Here is a 19,108-nt window from a genome sequence, read left to right on the forward strand (position 1 = left end):
AACTGCCACATTAAAATTCTAAGGCTACGTTAGTCCCTTATAGAATGTGTTTGGAGACAGGACTCTGGGGAGTTTATATAGCGTGGTCTGGCTCAAGAGGAAAAGACCAGGTACTGCTGCTTTTGTTTGGTTCCTGGAAAACTTTCAGCTCCACAAGCATCTATCAGGAGCGCAGAGCCTGGGCACTCAGTGTGTCCTGGGGTCACTGTTGGGAAGAACAACCTGAGGTGACCACACTGTTCTCACTGGAACGGACAGGATATCGTGTTCCCCACAGGAGGGTGAGCTGAGGACACAGACTAGGGCTTTCTGACCAAGACCTTCCCCACCGTCCCATCCTTGTGAGAAATGCTTCCTGTAGTGAACTTCATATTTGAGAGCAAATAAAAGGGCCAAGCACTGTCTGATCAGTTAGAATTTTTTTTTTTTTTTTAACCAGAACTGTCTCTGTGTTGAAAGACAACCAACCAACTCTGGATTTAGTTCTTTTTTCTTAAATGTCTTACTTTCTGGCCTATCATTAAGAGGCTAAGATATAGGTGAACTCCTAGACCCTAAACTAAGTCTGGAAGGGTAGGCTGAAACCTTATTCTAAAGGGTAACTTGATCGTCTTAGCCAGTGATTCTCAAAGGTGGTGCTGGGACCAGCATCCTCTGGAAACTTGGGAGGAATGCAGACTCTTGGGTCCCATCCCAGACCTGCTGGGTCAGAAATCTTGGGGTGGGGCCCAGCGATCTGTGCTTTCACAAGTCCTCCAGAGACCTGAAGCATGCTCAAGCTTGATAACCGCTGATCTAAAGTTGTGATTCTTCAGGGTTACCTCTATCACACATTAATGAGACCAGTTCCCCCCAAACTCAGAGGATTTGCTGGCATGGTGTTGGTGCTTTCATTCCTAGAATGAACATTTAATGAACTCCTAGGCTGCAGAGAATCCCCTTTCCAGTTAGAGGACATGTGGCCCTGTGCAGCAGGCCATTCTCAGATATGGGTTTGAACACCTAACTCCAATTATCTATGACAACAAGGACCTGGGTACCCAGGAGATATGGAACCCATTAACAAATCTGATAATATTTTAGGACTTGCTTTCAACCTCCTCCTTTCACAGTCTTTCCCAGATAAACTAAAAGCACCAACATCCCCTGGATTTCAGTTTTCTTCCCTCCTTGCCTTGGCCAACTCCTGGCAGTGGAGCAGTCCTGCAGAGAAAGGGTTGGGTGGGAAGTCTAGAGAAAGAGACAGCCTGGATCATTCACAAACTAGACCCCCTTCCAGGTGATTTTCAGCAATCATTCATTCCCCTCCTGTTACAGAAGGAGCTTAAAAAGATGTCTATGTGATAAAAATAACAGGTGATGAAATCAGAGTAAAGGGGGAAACAGACATGATGTTGTTATGCAAAATGCAAACGGTGGGATCTTGTGCGTATTTTTAAGAGATGAGCCTAGAACATTTCATCACATGAGAAATCAAGGAAGCTAATGAAGACCCCTTAGGGTCATGTCAAAAGGACTCAGGAGTGAACCTGAATAGGCTCCCACGGGCCAAAGATGAGAAATTACGTTCCTCCTAATGAGGATACACAAATCTGGCTCTAAGCTTACTAGCAGCCAACATAAAGATGGAAACACAATCTGTTCCATGATTTACAAGGCCCTTAAGATAAAAATAAACCAGTTGCTGAGGGAAAACACAAGTATTCCTGGTCTTGAGAGGAATTCCTCCCTTGGATCAGTTTCTGAAGAATCTACACTTGGCTGTTATTTTTAAAGCAATGACAAAAAAAAAAAAAAGGACAAATCTCAACTTTATCATTATCTCTTAATCCTTGTTTCAAAACATACTCTTCCATAACTAAAAGTTATTGAGAGAGCTGTCTAGAAATCTTGCAAAATTGTTACCAAAAAACAAACACACATAAAAACTGTCCCAGATCAAACTTGTACATTTGACTCCCCTGCAGCCCTCAACCTGTAAACAATAGTGTCAAGATTCCTCACAAAATCGCTGGCCAAAAAGAATGCTCAACATCATTAATCATTAGAGAAATGCAAATCAAAACTACAATGAGGTATCACCTCACACTAGTCAGAATGGCCATCATCAAAAAATCTACAAACCATAAATGCTGGAGAGGGTGTGGAGAAAAGGGAACCCTCTTGCACTGTTGGTGGGAATGTAAATTGATACAGCCACTATGGAGAACAGTATGGAGGTTCCTTAAAAAACTAAAAATAGAACCAGCATATGACAAAGAAATCCCACTACTGGGCATATACCCTGAGAAAACCATAATCCAAAGAGTCATGTACCAAAATGTTCATTGCAGCTCTATTTACAATAGCCAGGACATGGAAGCAACCTAAGTGTCCATCCACAGATGAATGGATAAAGAAGATGTGGCACATATATACAATGGAATATTACTCAGCCATAAAAAGAAACGAAATTGAGTTATTTGTACTGAGGTGGATGGACCTAGAGTCTGTCATACAGAGTGAAGTAAGTCAGAAAGAGAAAAACAAATACCGTATGCTAACACATATATGGAATCTAAAAAAAAAAAAAAGGTAATGAAGAACCTAGGGGCAGGATGGGAATAAAGACGCAGACCTACTAGAGAATGGACTTGAGGACACAGGGAGGGGGAAGGGTAAGCCGGGACAAAGTGAGAGAGTGGCATGGACATATATACACTACCAAATGTAAAATAGTTAGTGGGAAGCAGCCGCATAGCACAGGGAGATCAGCTCGGTGCTTTGTGACCACCTAGAGGAGTGGGATAGGGAGGGTGGGAGGGAGGGAGATGCAAGAGGGAAGAGATATGGGGATATATGTATATGTATAGCTGATTCACTTTGTTATAAAGCAGAAACTAACACACCATTGTAAAGCAATTATACTCCAATAAATATGTTAAAAAAAAAAATCGCTGGCCAAAACAATGCCCACTCCAACCTCGAAGCTGCAACACATACACATGTGGGCACATGCAGGCGTGCATGAATAACCCACACACTGTTTTAAATGTTTCATTCTCACCAACAGTGTACTAGGGTTCCCTTTTCTCTACATCCTTGCCAACATTTGTTATTTGTAGACTTTTTGATGATTCTTATGGACTCAGAGGTGCTCTTTCAATCAGTCTTGAATTTACAGATTGGGTCTTGGATCAAATGCTTTTCTGATGGGCTACTATGAATATAAATGTTTCCAGATGGTACACGATAATTAAGAGTGTTTATGGCAGATCACTGTGTTCCATCCATCTTACCTTTTATTCATTCGGGGGTATCACTACAGTTATTTAGTTCAAAATCATGTTCCCTGCTATATTAATGACAGTATTAGTTACCCTGGTCAGACAAAATCTGGTCCCCAAATTTGTAGAAATTCTAAGCTACAATTCTCAGCCCCCAGCCTTCCACACATCTGTATGTCTATGTATATGTATGAGCAAACATGTTTATGTCTTACATAATTTACGCCTTTACTATTAAAATACTAATGTTTGTTAAAAAAAATGCAGTCAGTAAATGCAGATATGATGTAGACACCCTGTATATAATATTTACTAGTAAGCACTAAGTGCTTTCCAGACATCAATTCAGTTTATCCTCATAACTCTCCTCCAATGTATATACTTTTATTTTCTCCATTTTGCAGATAAGAAAACCGAGTCACAGAGAAGTAAAGCAACTTACCAAAGAACTCATCAGTCACAGAGAAGTAAAGCAACTTACCAAAGAACTCATCAGTAAGTGGAAGGGCCAGGACTGGACCTTAGTCTAGCTCCAGTGTCCATATGCTCTCAATCACCAAGCTATTTTTACCTCTCTACACACTGGAACTCACAGTATTTAATATCTACTGTGGACACGTACATAGATTTTAAAGTTTCTATCTGTGCAAAACTGCTTAAAAAAGCAAAACAGAGCTGTTAAGTAAAAGCCCTATAGTTTTGAGTTCGAATTGGAAGTGTATATAAACTCAGTGTATGTATTTAATCACTAAGCAATAGCAAAAATAAAAAACCTACACATACACCTTGGTTCTTTCTACTGAAATGGCCTAGAAAATGAGGACCCCCAGCACCCAGAGTCTGTTTTCTAAATACTTCTTCCCCCAGTAAAAATACGAGAAATCAAGAACTCCTAGGATCATGTCAAAAGGACTCAGGAGACAATGTGAATAGGTGCCCACTGGCCAAAGACAAGGCATACATTTCTCCTATTGGTGGTACAAACCACCACCTAGGAAGTAGTTTTGAAAGAAAGAAACAATCTGATTCTGATCAAGCCTTTAGATCTAACCAATTTACACAACACAGGGCAGAAGAACCTGTTAAACAATACCACAGGAAAGGTAGCAGCAAACTTCAGACCATGGGAAACTCTACAGAACATACAACCATTTAACCCCATTTCTTTAATAAAAAATATTTCAAGAAAGAGTGAGATAAAAGGGGGTTATGGGGATCTGTAAAGGGCAGACCTATAGACAGAAAGAAACCCAGGGCACTGGGGGTGAAAAATCCCACATTCAACTTTTCAGTCTGTGTATCAGGGATTCCTTTCTGTAGGCTGTCTAGTATAAGGCAATGAAAACGAGAGGTGCTTAAAATCCATATTCTATTAACAACTTGCCCATTTCTTCTTGGACATCTGTGTATCACTCACCGCTCCTCCATGAGTTCCCGGATGGAGGCTACCGTGGGGCCAGATCCCAGATGAGTATAATACGGACCTTCATCTTTCTCCACTATTTGTTCTGCAGAAATACAGAGTAAACATTATTTGGAGACATCAATTCATCAATATTAATTTAGGAAGGCAAACCATCAATAGGAAAATTAATAGCATAGTACAAAACAGGAAGTTCAATGGCTTATAAACATGTGGAAATATGTTCACCCCCATTAGAAATCAGGAAATACAAATTAAAATCACAATGAAACACCATTACACACAGACCAAATTGGCAAAAATTAAAAAATCTGATAAAACTATGCATTATCAAGACTGAGGCCTAACCACTCTAGAATTTAGTTTATCATTATACATAATCTAGACCAGAGGTTGGCAAACCACCCCACTCCTAGGTACAGACCCAAACAAGCTGGAAACAAGGACTCAAACAACACCTGTATGCAGTGTTCACTGCAGCATTATTACAAGAGCCAAAAGGCGAAAACAACACAAGTGTCCATCAACAGATGAACAGAATGTGGTATATCCATACAGCAGAATATTATTCGACCATAAAAAGGATTTATTCTGGGGCTTCCCTGGTGGCGCAGTGGTTGAGAATCTGCCTGCCAATGCAGGAGACACGGGTTCAAGCCCTGGTCTGGGAAGATCCCACATGCCGCGGAGCGGCTGGGCCCGTGAGCCACAATTACTGAGCCTGCGCGTCTGCAGCCTGTGCTCTGCAACAGGAGAGCCTGCAATAGTGAGAGGCCCGGGCACCGCGATGAAGAGTGGCCCCCACTTGCCACAACTAGAGAAAGCCCTTGCACAGAAACGAAGACCCAACACAGCCATAAATAAATAAATACATAAATAAAAATTTAAAAAAAAAAAGAGTCCTCATCACAAAGGAAAAAACTTTAAAAAAAAAAAAAAAAGGATTTATTCTGATATATGCTATAACATGGATGAACCTGGAAAATGTTAGGCTAAGTGAAATAAGCCAGACACAAGAGGACAAATATTGTATGATTCTACTTATAGGATATATCTAGAATAGGTAAATTCATAGAGGTAAAAATTAGATTAGAGGTTACCAACAGCTGGGAGGAGTGGGGAATGGGGACTTATTACTTAATAGAGTTTCTGTTTAGTGTTGAAACAGTTTTAGAAATAGATAGTGGTGATGGTTGCACAATATTGTGAATGTAATTAATGCCACTAAACTATACACTAAATAATGGTTAAAATGGTAAATTTTATATTATGTATGTTTTACCACAATTAAAAAAAGAGAAAGGAATGAAGTACTGATACATGCTACAATGTGGACGAATCTTCAAAAACATTACAATAAGTGAAAAAGTCAGACACAAAATAGCACATATATCGCATGATTCCATTCGTATGAAATAATCCAGGATAGGTAAATCCATAGAAACAGAAAGCAGAATGACGGTTGCCAGAGGCTGGGAGGAGGGAGGAATGGGGAGTTACTACTTAATGGGTATAGGATTTTATTTTAGAATGATGAAACTTTGAAACTTAGAATGATGAAAGTTTCGGAACTAGATAGAGGTGATTATTTCACAATATTGTGAATGTACTAAATGTCAGTGAATTGTACACTTTAAAATGATTAATTTGGGGGGGACCTTCAAGACGGCGGAGGAGTAAGACATGGAGATCACTTTCCTCCCGATAAATACATCAAAAATACATCTACATGTGGAACAACTCCTACAGAACACCTACTGAACGCTGGCAGAAGACCTCAGACTTCCCAAAAGGCAAGAAACACCCCACGTACCCGGGTAGGGCAAAAGAAAAAAGAAAAAACAGAGACAAAGAATAGGGACGGGACGTGCACCTCTGGGAGGGAGCTGTGAAGGAGGAAAGGTTTCCACACACTAGGAAGCCCCTTCACTGGAGGAGACGGGGGTGGGCGGAGGGAAGCTTCGGAGCCACGGAGGAGAGCGCAGCCACAGGGGTGCGGAGGGCAAAGCGGAGAGATTCCCGCACAGAGGAGCGGTGCTGACCAGCACTCACCAGCCTGAGAGGCTTGTCTGCTCACCCGCAGGGGCGGGCGGGGGTTGGGAGCTGAGGCTCGGGCTTTGGAGGTCAGATCCCAGCGAGAGGACTGGGGTTGGCTGTGTGAACACAGCCTGAAGGGGCCTAGTGCGCCACAGCTAGCTGGGAGGGAGTTGGGGAAAAGTCTGGACCTGCTGAAGAGGCAAGAGACCATTCTTTCGGGGTGCGCGAGGAGACAGCATTCCTCCCCAGTGTGCCCACAGAAAGGCAGAGCACCGCCTAAGCAAGCTCCAGAGATGGGCACGAGCCGTGGCTATTGGCTCGGACCCCAGAGACGGGCATGAAACACTAACGCTGCTGCTGCCGCCACTAAGAAGCCTGTGTGCGAGCACAGGTCACTCTCCACACACCCCCGGGAGCCTGTGCAGCCCGCCACTGCCAGGGTCCCGAGATACAGGGACAACTTCCCTGGGAGAACGCACTGCGCGCCTCAGGCCGTTGCAATGTCACACCGGTCTCTGCCGCCCGAAGGCTTGCCCTGCATTCCAATTATGATTACTGTACCCCTCCCTCCCCCCACTTGAGTGAGCAAGAGTGCCCTAATCAGCCGCTGCTTTAACCCCCTCCTGTCTGGGCGGGAACAGATGCCTGAGGGTGATCTACACACAGAGGTGGGGCCAAAACCAAAGCTGAACACCAGGAGCTGTGCGAACAAAGGAGAGAAAGGGAAATCTCTCCGTGCAGCCCAAGGAGCAGCATATTAAATCCCCACAATCAACTTGATGAACCCTGCCTCTGTGGAATACCTGACTAGACAACAAATGTTCCCAAAATTGAGGCAGCGGACTTTGGGAGCAACAGTAGACTTGGGGTTTGCTGTTTGCAACTGATTTGTTTCTGATTTTTATATTTATTTTAGTTTAGTTTTTAGTGCTTGTTATCATTGGTGGATTTGTTTATTGGTTTGGTTGCTCTATTTTTATTATTTATTTTTTTCATTTTATTATTTTATTTATTTATTTTTCTTCCTTTTTTCTTCTCCCTTTTCTTCTGAGCATTGTGGCTGACAGGGTCTTGGTGCTCCAGCCAGGTGCTAGGCCTGAGCCGCCGAGGTGGGAGAGCCAAGTCCAGGACACTAGACCACCAGAGACCTCCTGGTCCCACGTATTATCAATTGGTGAGAGCTCTCGCAGAGATCTCCGTCTCAACGCTAAGACCCAGTTCCACCCAACGGCCAGCAAGCTCCAGTGCTGGATGCCCCATGCCAAACAACTAGCAAGAGAGGAACACAACCCCACCCATGAGCAGAGAGGGTGCCTAAAATCATACTAAGTTGACAGACACGCCAAAACACACCACCAGACACAGCCCTGCCCACCAGAAAGACAAGATCCAGCCCCACCCACCAGAACACAGGCACCAGTCCCCTCTACCAGGAAGCCTACACAAGCCACTGACCCAACCTCACTCACTGGGGGCAGACACCAAAAACAATGGGAACTACGAACCTGCAGCCTGCGAAAAGGAGACCCCAAACACAGTAAGTCAAAAAAAATGAGAAGACAAAGAAATATGCAGATCAAGGAACAAGGTAAAAACCCACCAGACCAAACAAATGAAGAGGAAATAGGCAGTCTACCTGAAAAAGAATTCAGAGTAATGATAGTAAAGATGATCCAAAATCTTGGAAATAGAATGGAGAAAATACAAGAAATGTTTAACAAGGACCTAGGAGAACTAAAAAGCAAACAAACAGTGATGAACAACACAATAAATGAAATTTAAAATTCTCTAGAAGGAATCAATAGCAGAATAACTGAGGCAGAAAACAGGTAAGTGACCTGGAAGATAAAATAGTGGAAATAACTACCGCAGAGCAGAATAAAGAAAAAAGAATGAAAAGAATGGAGGACATTCTCAGACACCTCTGGGACAACATAAATGCACCAACATTCGAATTATAGGGGTCCCAGAAGAAGAAGAGACAAAGAAAGGGACTGAGAAAATATTTGAAGCGATTATAGTTGAAAACTTCCCTAGTATGGGAAAGGAAATAGTCAATCAAGTCCAAGAAGCACAGAGAGTCCCATACAGGATAAATCCAAGGAGAAACATGCCAAGACACATATTAATCAAACTAACAAATATTAAATACAAAGGAAAATATTAAAACCAGCAAAAATATTAAAAGCAACAAATAACATACAAGGGAATACCCATAAGGTTAACAGCTGATCTTTCAGCAGAAACTCTGCAAGCCAGAAGGGAGTGGCAGGACATATTTAAAGTGATAAAAGGGAAAAACCTACAACCAAGATTACTCTAGCCAGTAAGGATCTCATTCAGATTTGACAGAGAAATTAAAACCCTTACAGACAAGCAAAAGTTAAGAGAATTCAGCACCACCAAACCAGCTTTACAACAAACGCTAAAGGAACTTCTCTAGGCAGGAAACACAAGAGAAGGAAAAGACCTACAAAAACAAACCAAACCAATTAAGAAAATGGTAACAGGAACATATATATCAATAATTACCTTAAATGTAAATGGATTAAATGCTCCAACAAAAGACACAGACTGGCTGAATGGATACAAAAATAAGACCCATATATATGCTGTCTACAAGAGACCCACTTCAGACCTAGGGACACATACAGACTGAAAGTGAGGGGATGGAAAAAGATACTCCATGCAAATGAAAATCAAAAGAAAGTTGGAGTAGCAATTCTCTTATCAGATAAAATAGACTTTAAAATAAAGACTATTACAAGAGACAAAGAAGGACACTATATAATGATCAAGGGATTGATCCAAGAAGAAGATATAACAATTGTAAATGTTTATGCACCGAACATAGGAGCACCTCAATACATAAGGCAAATGCTAACAGCCATAAAAGGGGAAATCGACAGTAACACAATAATAGTAGGGGACTTTTAACACCCCACTTTCACCAATGGACAGATCATCCAAAATGAAAATGAATAAGGAAACATAAGCTTTAAATGACACATTAGACAAGATGGACTTATCTGATATTTATAGGACATTCCATCCAAAAACAACAGAATACACTTTCTTCTCAAGTGCTCATGGAACATTCTCCAGGATACATCATACCTTGGGTCACAATCAAGCCTCAGTAAATTTAAGAAAATTGAAATTGTATCAAGTATCTTTTCCAACCACAACACTATGACACTAGATATCAATTACAGGAAAAAACTGTAAAAAATAAAAACACATGGAGGCTAAACAATACACTACTAAATAACCAAGAGATCACTGAAGAAATCAAAGAGGAAATCAAAAAATACCTAGAAAAAAGTGACAATAAAAACACGAAGACCCAGAAAGAGAAAAACAAGTACCATATGCTAACACATATATATGGAATCTAAGAAAAAAAAGGTTCTGAAGAACCCAGGGGCAGGACAGGAATAAAGATGCAGACCTACTAGAGAATGGACTTGAGGACACAGGGAGGGGAAGGGTAAGCTGGGACGAAGTGAGAAAATGGCATGAACATATATACACTACCAAATGTAAAATAGCTAGCTAGTGGGAAGCAGCCGCATAGCACAGGGAGATCAGCTCGGTGCTTTGTGACCACCTAGAGGAGTGGGATAGGGAGGGTGGGAGGGAGGGAGACGCAAGAGGGAAGAGATATGGGGATATATGTATATGTATAGCTGATTCACTTTGTTATAAAGCAGAAACTAACACACCATTGTAAAGCAATTATAATCCAATAAAGATGTTAAAACAAAAAAACGCAAAACACGATGACCCAAAACCTATAGGATGCAGCAAAAGCAGTTCTAAGAGGGAACTTTACAGCAATACAATCCTACCTCAAGAAACAAGCAAAATCTCACATAAACAACCTAAACTTATCCCTAAAGCAATTAGAGAAAGAAGAACAAAAAAACCCCAAAGTTAGCAGAAGGAAAGAAATCATAAAGATCAAATCAGAAATAAACGAAAAAGAAATGAAGGAGACAAGAGCAAAGATCAATAAAACTAAAAGCTGGCTCTTGGAGAAGATAAACAAAATTGATAAACCATTAGCCAGACTCAACAAGAAAAAAAGGGAGAAGACTCAAATCAATAGAATTAGAAATGAAAAAGGAGAAGTAACAACTAACACTGCGGAAATACAAAGGATCATGAGAGATTACTACAAGCAACTATATATGCCAATAAAATGGACAACCTGGAAGAAATGGACAAATCCTTAGAAAAGAACAACCTTCCGAGACTGAACCAGGAAGAAATAGAAAATATAAACAGACCAATCACAAGCACATATTGAGACTGTGATTAAAAATCTTCCAACAAACAAAAGCCCAGGACCAGATGGCTTCACAGGTGAACTCTATCAAACATTTAGAGAAGAGCTAACACCTATCTTTCTCAAACTCTTCCAAAATACAGCAGAGGGAGGAACACTCCCAAACTCATTCTACGAGGCCACCATTACCCTGATACCAAAACCAGACAAAGATGTCACAAAGAAAGAAAACTACAGGCCAGTATCACTGATGAACATAGATGCAAAAATCCTCAACAGATTATAGCAAACAGAATCCAACAGCACATTAAAAGGATCATACACCATGATCAAGTGGGGTTTACCCCAGGAATGCAAGGATTCTTCAGTATACACAAATCAATGTGATACACCATATTAACAAATTGAAGGATAAAAACCATATAATCATCTCAACAGATGCAGAGAAAGCTTTTGACAAAATTCAACACCCAGTTATGATATAAACCCTCCAGAAAGTAGGCATGGAGGGAACTTACCTCAACATAATAAAGGCCATATATGACAAACCCACAGCCAACATCGTTCTCAATGGTGAAAAACTGAAACCATTTCTTCTAAGATCAGGAACAAGACAAGGTTGTCCACTCTCACCACTATTATTCAAAATAGTTTTGGAAGTTTTAGCCACAGCAATCAAAGAAAAAGAAATAAAAGGAAACCAAATCGGAAAAGAAGAAGTAAAGCTGTCACTGTTTGCAGATGATATGACACTATACATACAGAATCCTAAAGATGCTACCAGAAAACTACTAGAGCTCATCAATGAATTTGGTAAAGTAGCAGGATACAAAATTAATGCACAGAAATCTCTTGCATTCCTATACACTAACGATGAAAAATCTGAAAGAGAAATTAAGGAAACATTCCCATTTACCACTGTAACAAAAAGAATAAAATATCTAGGAATAAACCTACCTAAGGAGACAAAAGACCTGTATACAGACAACTATAAGACACTGATGAAAGAAATTAAAGACAATACAAACAGATGGAGAGATATACCATGTTCTTCGATTGGAAGAATCAACATTGTGAAAATGACTATACTACACAAAGCAATCTACAGATTCAACGGAATCCCTACCAAACTACCAAGGGCATTTTTCACAGAACTAGAAGAAAAAGTTTCACAATTTGTATGGAAACACAGAAGACCCCGAATAGCAAAGCAACCTGGAGAAAGAAAAACGGAGCTGGAGGAATCAGGCTCCCTGACCTGAGACTATACTACAAAGCTACAGTAATCAAGACAGTGTGATACTGGCACAAAAACAGAAATATAGATCAATGGAACAGGATAGAAAGGCCAGAGATAAACCCATGCACATATGGTCACCTTATCTTTGATAAAGGAGGCAAGAATATACAATGGAGAAAAGACAGTCTCTTCAATAAGTGGTGCTGGGAAAACTGGACAGCTACATGTAAAAGAATAAAATTAGAACACTCCCTAACACCATACACAAAAATAAACTCAAAATGGATTAAAGACCTAAATGTAAGGCCACACACTATCAAACTCTTAGAGGAAAACATAGGCAGAACACTCCTTGACATAAATCACAGCAAGATCCCTTTTGATCCACCTCCTAGAGAACTGGAAATAAAAACAAAAATAAACAAATGGGACCTAATGAAACTTAAAAGCTTTTGCACAGCAAAGGAAACCATAAATAAGACAAAAAGACAGCCCTCAGAATGGGAGAAAATATTTGCAAACGAAGTGACTGACAAAGGATTAATCTCCGAAATATACAAGCAGCTCATGCAGCTCAATATCAAAAAAACAAACAACTCAATCCAAAAATGGTCAGAAGACCTAAATAGACATTTCTCCAAAGAAGATATACAGATTGCCAACAAACACAGGAAAGGACGCTCAACATCACTAATCATTAGAGAAATGCAAATCAAAACCACAATGAGGGGACTTCCCTGGTGGCACAGTGGTTAAGAATCCGCCTGCCAATGCAGGGGACATGGGTTCAAACCCCGGTCCGGGAAGATCCCACATGTCGCGGAGAGGCTATGCCCGTGTGCCGCAACTACTGAAGCCCGTGTGCCCTAGAGCCCGCAAGCCACAACTACCGAGCCCATGCGCCACAACTACTGAAGCCCGCGCAACTAGAGCCCGTGCTCCGCAACAAGAGAAGCCACTGCAATGAGAAGCCCGCGCACCGCAACAAGTAGCCCCCACTTGACACAACTAGAGAAAGCCTGTGCACAGCAATCAAGACCCAATGCAGCCAAAAATAAATAAATTTATAAAAACAAACAAACCACAATGAGGTATCACCTCACACCAGTTAGAATGGCCATCATCAAAAAATCTACAAACAATAATTGCTGGAGAGGGTGTGGAGAAAAGGGAACCCTCTTGCACTATTGGTGGGAATGTAAATTGATACAGCCACTATGGAAACAGTATGGAGGTTCCTTAAAAAACTAAAAATAGAACTACCATACAACCCAGCAATCCCACTACTGGGCATATACCCTGAGAAAACCGTAATTCAAAAAGAGTCATGTACCAAAATGTTCATTGCAGCTCTATTTACAATAGCCAGGACATGGAAGCAACCTAAATGCCCATTGACAGACGAATGGTTAAAGAAGTTGTGGTACATATATACAATGGAATATTACTCAGCGATAAAAAGGAACAAAGTTGAGTCATTTGCTGAGACGTGGATGGATCTAGAGACTGTCATACAGAGTGAAGTAAGTCAGAAAGAGAAAAACAAATATCGTATATTAAGGCATGTACGTGGAACCTAGAAAAATGGTACAGATGAGCTGGTTTGCAGGGCAGAAGTTGAGACACAGATGTAGAGAACAGACATATGGACACTAAGGGGGGAAAACTGCGGTGGGGTGGGGATGGTGGTGTGCTGAATTGGGCGATTGGGATTGACATGTATACACTGATGTGTATAAAATTGATGACTAATAAGAACCTGCAGTATAAAAAACAAACAAACAAAACAACAAATACTAAACTTTCACTGGGTTATTTGTATGGAAATATGTTAATATAAATGTTTCAAACATTACATGAAATTTCTAAAAATCTTATATGTTCTGGTATAATGTTATAAGTCATAATTCTAGTTATTACTTTAAAATGTATATCTCAGAAATAACTAAATTTCCTTGTCAATTGCATTATTATGAACTTTCATCAAATCTTTAACTGTGGTCATTTTTAAGTCTTTTGTCATTTACAGACAGTTCTGGGTGTACTGTGACGCTTTTGCAAATATGTTCCTATAAAAGGGTTTCATCTTCAAGGAATTCATGGAAAAGACTCTGACAAGTACAGGTTTCTGGTAACTGACGGTACTGCTGAACTGAATGAATAAGCATTTTCAGAACTCTAATGAAAAACTGATGAACTCATAAAAGTGCCAATAAAAGACCAAGATGAAGAAAAAAAATTAATTACATGGGACTGAGTGTGCTGATGAGGATGATTATAATTTGTGTGACTTTCTGTTTGAACTTAAAAAATTAAAAAAAAAATCCCACAAGGACTCAGAGGCAAAGAATATACAAATCAATTTTCACTGCAAAGTAAAGGAGCTGTTACAGTGGAGGATTACTGGACTGAATGTCAATATTATGACATAGCATGAGTGTGTTTCGTGTTTGGTAATTGCAATCATTGTTGCTTTTGTTGTGGTCATCCATTTACAATGCTTGGTGTCAGTCTATTTATCTCTTGTAAAAATAAAATACAGTGTGTGTGTGTGAAAAAAGAAACAAAAAAAACCCCAGACTAACAGAAGAAGACAGGGTTAATGTGACGTGGTTCTAACATAAATTATTCTTTTTGTGTCATAATATAAAGTAGGACAATAAAAAAAAATCTACAAACAATAATTGCTGGAGAGGGTGTGGAGAAAAGGGAACCCTCTTGCACTGTTGGTGGGAATGTAAATTGATACAGCCACTATGGAGAACAGTATGGAGGTTCCTTAAAAAACTAAAAATAGAACTAGCATATGACCCAGCAATCCCACTACTGAGCACATAACCTGAGAAAACCATAATTCAAAGAGTCATGTACCACAATTTTGATTGCAGCACTATTTACAATAGCCAGGACATGGAAGCAACTTAAGTGTCCATCCACAGATGAATGGATAAAGAAGATGTGGCACATATATACAATGGAATATTACTCAGCCATAAAATGAAACAAAATTGAGTTATTTGTAGTGAGGTGGATGGACCTAGAGTCTGTCATACAGAGTGAAGTAAGTCAGAAAGAGAAAAACAAATACCGTATGCTAACACATATATATGGAATCTAAGACGAAAATCGTTCTGATGAACCTAGGGGCAGGACAGGAATAAAGACGCAGACATAGAGAATGGACTTGAGGACACGAGGAGGGGAAGGGTAAGCTGGGACGAAGTGAGAGAATGGCATGAACATATATACACTACCAAATGTAAAATAGCTAGCTAGTGGGAAGCAGCCGCATAGCACAGGGAGATCAGCTCGGTGCTTTGTGACCACCTAGAGGAGTGGGATAGGGAGGGTGGGAGGGAGGCGCAAGAGGTGGGGGATATGGGGATATATGTATACATATAGCTGATTCACTTTGTTATAGAGCAGAAACTAAGACAACATTGTAAAGCAATTATACTACAATAAAGATGTTAAAAATAAATTTTGTTATGTGAAGTTCACCACAATTAAAAAAAACAAACTACTGATTCATACAACAACATGGATGATTTTTAAATGAATTTTTCTAAGTGAAAGAAATGACTCAAAAGACTATGTAATAGTAACTCTGGAAAATACAATATTGACTGGATACTATAAGGCTACAAACAAAAAGAACTTCACACAAATACTGTACTACAGTGGGTAAATTTGTTTCATGTCTAGGGAGATATACAACTAAATGCGATGTGTTATCCTGCAATGGGTCCTATAACAGAAAAAGGACCTTAGTGGAAAAACTGACGAAATCCAAAGAGTCTGTAGTTAATAGTACTGTGCCAACATTAATGTCTTTGTTTTAAATGCACCATAATTATGTAAGGCGTTTATATTACGGGATGCTGGATAAAGGGCATGCAGGGACTCTCTGTACCAACTCTGCAACTGCTCTATAAATGTAAAATTATTTCATAGTAAAAAGTTAATAAAACGAACGAGCAAAAAGAAGAAACTATGCAGGGGATCCTAATTTGCTGATCCTGTTCTAGAGGAAATCTTGGCCACATGCATCAAAAAATGTACAAGGATTTTCACAGCAACATATTTGCAGTAGTCAAAATGGGAAACAACCCATAATCCAGCAACAGTGGAATAGATAAATAAAACACAGTAGAATCATATAACGGCATATATCCAGCAATGAGAATTGACAAACTGCAACAACACGGTTGAATACTACACCACCATAGTTAGTGAAAGAAGCACAGCACAGGGTACAGTAAGATTATATCTAAATAATATTCAAAACCAGGTTCAACCAAACTATACTGTTTAGAGATCCATACATAGGTGGAAAAATTACTAAATTGAAATACAAAATATTAAAAAAATGATTTTTTGCCTACAAAAATGGCAATTTCATACAGCTCAATCTTAAAGAAATACAAGGAAATCATTGTCACAAGTCAAGAGAGTGGTCGCCTCTGGGGGATGGGAGAGGAATGTGATTGGGAAAGGTATACAGGGGACTTCTGGGGAACTGGAAAGGGCCTACTTTTTGATTTAGGTGATGGTTACACAGGTGTTCATTTTATAAATTTTCATTAAACTGTACATGAATGCTTTGTGTACTTGCCTATATACGGAATTCACAATTTTTAAAAGGTAAAGAATTAATGTCATATCTGTTCTATGCAGAACATCATGCTCAGTTTTATGGGGAAAGAGAGCAGGACAAAACTAATTGGGGCTTTAAAACGTGTATGGTCTAGCTGGGTAGGTAAGACCCATATGTAAGAAGATACCTTATAGCATTTCCAGTCAATGGGGAAAGATTAATTTTTCAATGCATGGTGTTGGAACAACTGAGGAAAAAATTTTGCTCCACACATAATAACTTACCCCAAAATACATTCCAAGTGGTTGAAAGATTTAAATACAAAAAATTAAATTATACAAGTTCTAGAAGAAAAACAATGGATGAGTTTTTAAGAATAATCATAGAAGTGGGAAGGTCTTCTCTAAGTATAACATGAAATTCTGAAGCCAACACACACAAACCAAAAACTCTGATAAATGTAACTAAAGAAAAATTTATAGTAATAACTACCAAAAGTCAAGCCAAAAGACAAATACTGGGGAGAAATATCTGGAACTCACACCAGACAAACACTACTTTCTTTAACAGATCAAGAACTCCTACAGCTAAATAAGGTCAATAATACAAGAGATAAATGAAAAAAAGATAAAATTGGTTCTTTGAAAGGGAATGAAAATGGGTCAAACATATGTAAAGGTACAATAAAGTACCAGTTTTACCTTTCATATGAGTCACCATCAAAGTCTGATAACTCCTCCTGTTGGTGAGGGTACAGGAAAACAGGCAGTATGGAAAGTAATTTAGCAATACACTAAAATTACAAATGCCCAATCTGTTTGACTCAGTAATTTCAAAGAATGTCAAATTCTTCTAAGAATTTATTTTTAGGAATTTGGATATACTTGCATATGTACAAAGTGATATTGTATATACAAGAATACTCACTGCATCTTTTTTTAAATAAATTTATTTATTTATTTTTGGCTTTGTTGGGTCTTCATTGTTGTGCGCAGGCTTTCTCTAGCTGCGTTGAGCGGGGGCTACTCTTTGTTACGGTGTGCGGGCTTCTCATTGCAGTGGCTTCTCTTTGTTGTGGAGCACGGGCGCTAGGCACGCGGGCTTCAGCAGTTGTGGCACGCGGGCTCAGTAGTTGTGGCTCGTGGGCTTAGTTGCTCCTCGGCATGTGGGATCTTCCTGGACCAGGGCTCAAACCCGTGTCCCCTGCATTGGCAGGCGGATTCTTAACCACTGCGCCACCAGGGAAGTCCCTCACTGCATCATTTTTAATGGCAAAATATCAGAAACTTAAATGTCCATAATACATTATGTATTATAAATACATTATAGCACATCCATATAATGAAATACTAAGCAGCTATCAAAAGGAGTTAGGCAGCTTCAGATTTACGGATCAAAAAATAACCTCCAAGATATTTTAAGTGGGGAAACAAGCAAATTTCAGTATAGCATGTGTAATATGCTACAGTTAGTATACACACACAATCACATATACATTAGTGTATACACACACATATGCAAGCATAAAGGTGTATATGTCATTACCCACACTAAGAATAAGGGTAAGAGTAAGACCAATGTTGTGAAAATGAGTTCAGTTGTATTCCTGGTTTAAAACAAACAAACAAACAAAAGGTTGGCAATGGTATGTGCAGCCCAGTAGATGAACTGATGCAAGTTGTCTATCACTTATGGTTTCTGCTTATGGAGACTCTTCACCCCCCCTTGTATTACTGTCATGGTCTCCTAACTGGTCTCAGCCCTCTGAGGTCATCCTACCTAATACCACCAGTTATACTTCCAAAACAGAAATGTGATCAGACCAGTTCCCACTGATGGCTCCATGCTAGACAGAAGACAGAACCCCAATTCCAGAATACAGTCCGTAAGGCCCCCGAGGAGCCATCTCTGCACACTGCCCAGCCTTGCATCCTGCGACAGCTACCACAGCTCCTTTTACACAACCATGCAATACTCCTGTGTCTTGAAACACCTTTTCTCATTGACCACAGTGCCTTCATTTCTTTCCTTCTTTGGAAAAACTCATGTCGTAAGGCCTAGTTTAAATGCCACCTTTTCTGTGAAACCCTACTGGACTTCTCCTTTTCCCTCTGGACTCCCAGAGCACCTTTCATACAACAAAAATATCAGAGCATGTATCACATTTTTATTGTAACCATGTCACAGCAGAATGAACACAGATTTTACAGAGACCTGGGCAACTGTGATGAGTTATCTTCCCAGCCTCTCTAAT

At 39.8% G+C, this 19,108-nt stretch overlaps 1 protein-coding gene across 9 annotated transcripts in view; it reads right to left on the reverse strand.

Moving 5' to 3' along the window:
- Positions 1 to 19,108, reverse strand: part of TET3 (tet methylcytosine dioxygenase 3) — a 117,009-nt gene that overhangs the window by 27,817 nt on the left and 70,084 nt on the right. For all 9 annotated transcript variants that reach the window (XM_082356537.1, XM_082356536.1, XM_082356539.1 and 6 more), the window contains one exon: positions 4,684 to 4,774. In XM_082356537.1, the coding sequence (XP_082212663.1) occupies positions 4,684 to 4,774 (91 nt within the window). The remainder of the gene's footprint in view (positions 1 to 4,683; positions 4,775 to 19,108) is intronic.

The sequence above is a fragment of the Balaenoptera borealis genome (assembly GCF_965194805.1).
Source record: "Balaenoptera borealis genome assembly, chromosome: 15".
Classification (NCBI taxonomy): domain Eukaryota; kingdom Metazoa; phylum Chordata; class Mammalia; order Artiodactyla; family Balaenopteridae; genus Balaenoptera; species Balaenoptera borealis.